This window comes from Silene latifolia, chromosome 7 (genome assembly GCF_048544455.1).
Source record: "Silene latifolia isolate original U9 population chromosome 7, ASM4854445v1, whole genome shotgun sequence".
Lineage (NCBI taxonomy): Eukaryota > Viridiplantae > Streptophyta > Magnoliopsida > Caryophyllales > Caryophyllaceae > Silene > Silene latifolia.
In genome coordinates this window covers 19199584-19204196 of record NC_133532.1, presented here as the reverse complement: position 1 = coordinate 19204196, position 4613 = coordinate 19199584, and the positions used below count along the sequence as shown (strand labels likewise).

The 4613-nt window shown below is 37.0% G+C and overlaps 1 protein-coding gene across 1 annotated transcript; it reads right to left on the bottom strand.

Moving 5' to 3' along the window:
* Positions 1–498: 498 nt before the first annotated feature.
* LOC141591879 (protein RDM1-like) lies at positions 499–4364 on the bottom strand. The gene is made up of 3 exons (XM_074412367.1): positions 4252–4364; positions 1316–1495; positions 499–1008 (listed from the first exon to the last, which is right to left on the bottom strand). The coding sequence occupies exons 2-3, from the start codon at positions 1449–1451 to the stop codon at positions 641–643; spliced, it is 504 nt and encodes a 167-aa protein (XP_074268468.1). The 5' UTR covers positions 1452–1495; positions 4252–4364; the 3' UTR covers positions 499–640.
* Between the last annotated feature and the right edge of the window lie 249 nt (positions 4365–4613).

The window sequence follows — 4613 nt, the reverse complement described above, 5'->3', positions numbered from 1 at the left end:
CAAGTACTTTTGGGTTTTGGCAGAGTCTAAAATGCTAATTAATTAATTTGAAGTGAACTAATCTAAGCTAAATTGAACACAATTGCGCTGATTGATTTAAACTTAAATCAACTGCAAATAACAAGCCCTTTGTCCCGCAAGTATAACAAGTTTTTATATCGTTGGTCAATTAGTAATGCTAATGCGCCCGCAAAAACAGTAGTGCCCAGTAAAGCGCATTTCTTTCAAGCTGTTTCGTAAAATGTTTTCCTAAACGTTTATCAAGTGGCTAAGATTGGTCAGTGTTGTGAACTTGGAAGTCAGCCAACCTTGATTCAAAACCACCAAAAATCAATTAGGTGTACACTGTAAGCCTATCCCATTCTGCTGAAATCGGACAATCTCAGTCAGTTAAAACTCTGTAAGATGAGCTTGGGCAACAGAAAAAATTCCTCATGCCGTTAACCATGTGAATAAAGTACTACATTAGGACATGTCGATACTCACTACTTCCTACCACACTGATTACCATCCAAGCTGTTCCTACAAGCCAGAGCATTTACAAGCATTCGGCTGCCCTGTAAAATTGAGAACACGTTCATCTACAGATGATTTTGTGCTGCTCCATGGCCGAAATGGTAACACTAAAGTACTACGAGTATCATATTTTAGGGAAGAGAGGGTCGATAAATGCATGATACACTGGGTCCTGCATCCAAAGTTTGGAGAGCTGATGATGTGATGCTGTGCGCCTATGAACCTCCTCGATGAGCCAGATAGTCGATTCTGCTTTAAGAGGATGAACAACAGTGTCCAACGGCTGATAATCATCACCGGTTTCAAATCGGGCCTGGTCCCACTGCTTAAGGAGGACATTTGTGAGATAGTGGAGTGGTTGCCCGTATAATTCCTTCAAAGATTTGGCTAATCCCGTCCATGAATTACATAAAATGACTGATCCACGGTTGTTTGGAATTGGGACCTTGTTCATGTATTCCTGATACATTTTTGCCCTTCTGAGTATAGAACCTGCATCATATTAGGAATATGTTCAATATGAACAAGACTCGGTCACAACAGGGTTATCCCTTTTAATCACAAAAGAAGATGGTACAGACAATGCATTTTTGAAATTTCACATAAGCTGGGAGCATTAAACCATCCCAAACCTGCTTGCCCGATTGCGGGTCACCAAAATCATGTTCGAGGCCGGCCTGCATTCGGCTCAAGCCTTGATCACCTTTTATAATGAACTAATTCAAACACCCTTCAAATTGCAAACAATGAATTTGTGCATCATCAAATTTGTTACGATCAGAATCATCTAGATATGTACCTTCAGTTGATTTCATAATAGCAGGCTGAGTAATCTTGGCTTCTGGAGTTAGTTTATGAGCAGAGGGGCTAGTATCTATCTCCATATCTTTCTCATCATCTGATGATAGAATATCCACGTTCACTGACAGAGACATCTTATAAATTTGTGTTTTGGAACTGGAGTATTACTTGGGTCAGTCTGGTTCAAACAGCAGAAGGCAGAAAAGTCAAACAATTATATCGCATGCATAACAGTATGAAAGTATGAGCAGGACATTATTGATTATTCTATGCAAGCATTTGCTCATAGCCAGTGCTATAATGTTATGGAAAACCAACTGAGAAAATCGACAACTCTCATACTGTTCAAAAATCGTTCATCAACAGCTGTCAACTAATGCTAATCTAGAGGATAAAGTCAGTGAGTGGGGTGGGATATTCATAACCCGAGTTTGAAACCCTTTTGCATCAAAATTACCCTTGTGGCTCCACCACACCCAAAAATCAAGAATTTATACTATAAAAACAGAAGAACCTGTCTTTTGAAGGTTCCCTACTCAGTACCACTGCCTGATGTAATATTCTTATTAGCAAATACAAGAACATCCAAAAAAGTTATCTACAAAATGACAGTAAAATTAACTCAAGACAACAGTGTAAGCTTTACTCATGAAACACGAGGGCCATTTATGTTATGAGATTAAAAGAGAGTCAAGATACTTCAGCTACGTAGTCTATATAAATATACACTCACTCACTTCAGATTCCAATATATGCTCAGTCCCTTCAGATTCCAGCACAAGATCACTAGTAACTTCAACTTGATTACAATGGTTGCGTAAATTTGTTAGAGCCGCAGAAGAAGATATAGAACCAAAGTAACAGTCGATACAGCATTGTACGATGGTTATACACAAGCTTTTCATACCTTAAAGTTTGATTAAAAACATGAGTAAATTATCAATTACACCCACGTCAAATGCACTTTTTTACATTTACTCCCAAGTCAATTTTTTTTAATAAATTACACCCAAGTTAATAGCTCAGTTTATAAATTGCATCCAATATCGGATTCCGACCACATTTCCGTCAAATTTCAAAATTTTTGGGTTAAAACATATTTTTTAGGACGATTTTGCCCTTCTGCCTTTCTTTATTAACCTTGTGTTTGTTTGATGTTTAACATCTCATTCATTCCATTCCCTTCTTCATCCTTCTCTCATATTTTCCCTAATTTGATTTCCTCCATTATTTTCCTCATCCTCAAGGTAATTCATTCCATTCCCTTCTTCAACCCAGAAATTTCAAACCCAAACCCAGAAATTGAAAACCTAGAAATTAGGATGAGCAAAATTAACCTAACTAATTCAATGGGTAGCAATTATAAAGTCGCAAATTAGGATAAACAACATTGAATAATTTCATAGCAATGATTGACAATGAATTTAACGACATTATCAACGCAACAGAAATAAAAAATTAACCAACAAACAAATTTCAAAGAAGAGATAAAAGGGCAACTTACAGATGATTAGTAAAGTGATTGATGGTGACGGATGATCAATATATCAATAATTAAGATTTAAATGGGATTTATGCGAAAATTTGGGGGAATTTGAAAGGGGAAGATTTTGGGGAAATATTGGGATGAAATTAGGGTAAAAAGTGAAAGGGGGGAAGTAAAATGAAGAGTCACACAGCTTCATTCAGAGTTAGAAACACGCGGGGGCAATTTTGTCATTTCATATAGTTTTTCACCTGAAAATGGCTTGGGGTGCAATTTCTAACCTGAGCTATTAACTTGGGTGTAAAAAAAAAAAAAAAAAAAAAAAAAAAAAAAAAAAAAATTGACGTGGGAGTAAATGTAAAAAAGTGCATTTGACGTGGGTGTAATTGATAATTTACTCTAAAAACATTATAACCAACAAACAAGTGTAAAAAGCTACTGATACATCAGACAATTAGAATGTCATTCACTAATGTAATATGTTCATTGAGCATATACGTCCTCAGAGAAAACTTCCACTAAAAACAGTATCTTCTTGCCTCTTTTGTGGACTTCGTATAGTCGTATAATAACTGATGAATTGGAGGTGACCATCAAAAGAAAATTAACAGCTTACTTTAAGGGTGACTCAATTCCCTTCCACATGAGATTTTCTATAAGTTGCTTCGCCTTTTCCCGTTGCTTTTTGCTCATGTTTTCATGTCAGCAATGTGTATGTCTTATCCATTTGAACGACTCCCTTCTACACTATTTGTTCATAAAAGGAACACAGATAGGTGGTCCGAAAGGCAATGACTTGAGAGGTCAAAACTACGCGAAAAGTTTGGAATCCTAAACATCAATCATAAGCCGACACCTGGTTAACCTATCAAGGCTAGCTCTTCAACCACATAAGTTTAGATCATAAGAAACTTGAGCAAACACTCACTACAGACATCGTGTACATATACTCGAACCAGGTCAATTGTTTACATTTTTAATCCTCTGTGACGGATATTTTAATCAAAGGTAAACAAATGATTGGGACGTAGGGAGTAAGCAATAGGGAAACCAGCAATGCACAGCCGCAATACCTAGATAACAACCCGCCAATACAATCGTAACTTTAACCCTACGGTGAGGCTAGCAAGGGACGCTCGCCCTCTTAACAACGGAAATTTTGAAACTTTTAGTTATAATTTCCGACTTTTCAAGTTTACCTAATTGTATTATTACTCAACTTCAAAACCTGGCTCCGCCACCGGATCATACACACCCGTAATCATAAATTAGCAGAGATAATGTATGTAATACAATCATGCAGATGTATCAGCAAGATATTAAACGTCACCATCGAATTCTTACAGTCTAAAAATCAAAGATTAAAGAACTAGATCAAACATTATCTAACTCTACTCTTAAATAAAATAGTCAGAAACGAAAAAAAATAAAAATTAAGAGTGAATTACCAAGGTAAATAAAGATTAAAGCTTGAGATGAAGCTTTAATGGCAGACCCGGATGGGAACTTCAAGGCATGTGCGCGACGGGGTGGGGGAAGTAGAAATTGGACTAGTGTTACGATTGGATTTTCAGGTATCATAAAAAATAAGACCGTACAGTATACCTGCTAGTAGGTAAATCGGGTCGTTCGGGCCTCGTAAACTTGATTTTGAGTGGTTCGGGTTTAAAAGAATATGAGTCGGGTTATTTTAAGTTTGGATCACTTTGGGGTGGGTTGTTGTTAACTTATTTGGGATAACGGTCAACATGCGTTAATAAACATTCAGGTCGAGTTGAGTAGTGTCGGGTCGGGTCAGATTCATGTCCTC

Bases quoted from the DNA above. Each gene is read 5' to 3' on its own strand.
- LOC141591879 (XM_074412367.1), bottom strand. From the start codon at position 1,451: ATGTCTCTGTCAGTGAACGTGGATATTCTATCATCAGATGATGAGAAA. The intron at 1,009-1,315 runs GTACATATCTAG...AATATGATGCAG, and splicing joins TATTATGAAATCAACTGAAG to GTTCTATACTCAGAAGGGCA.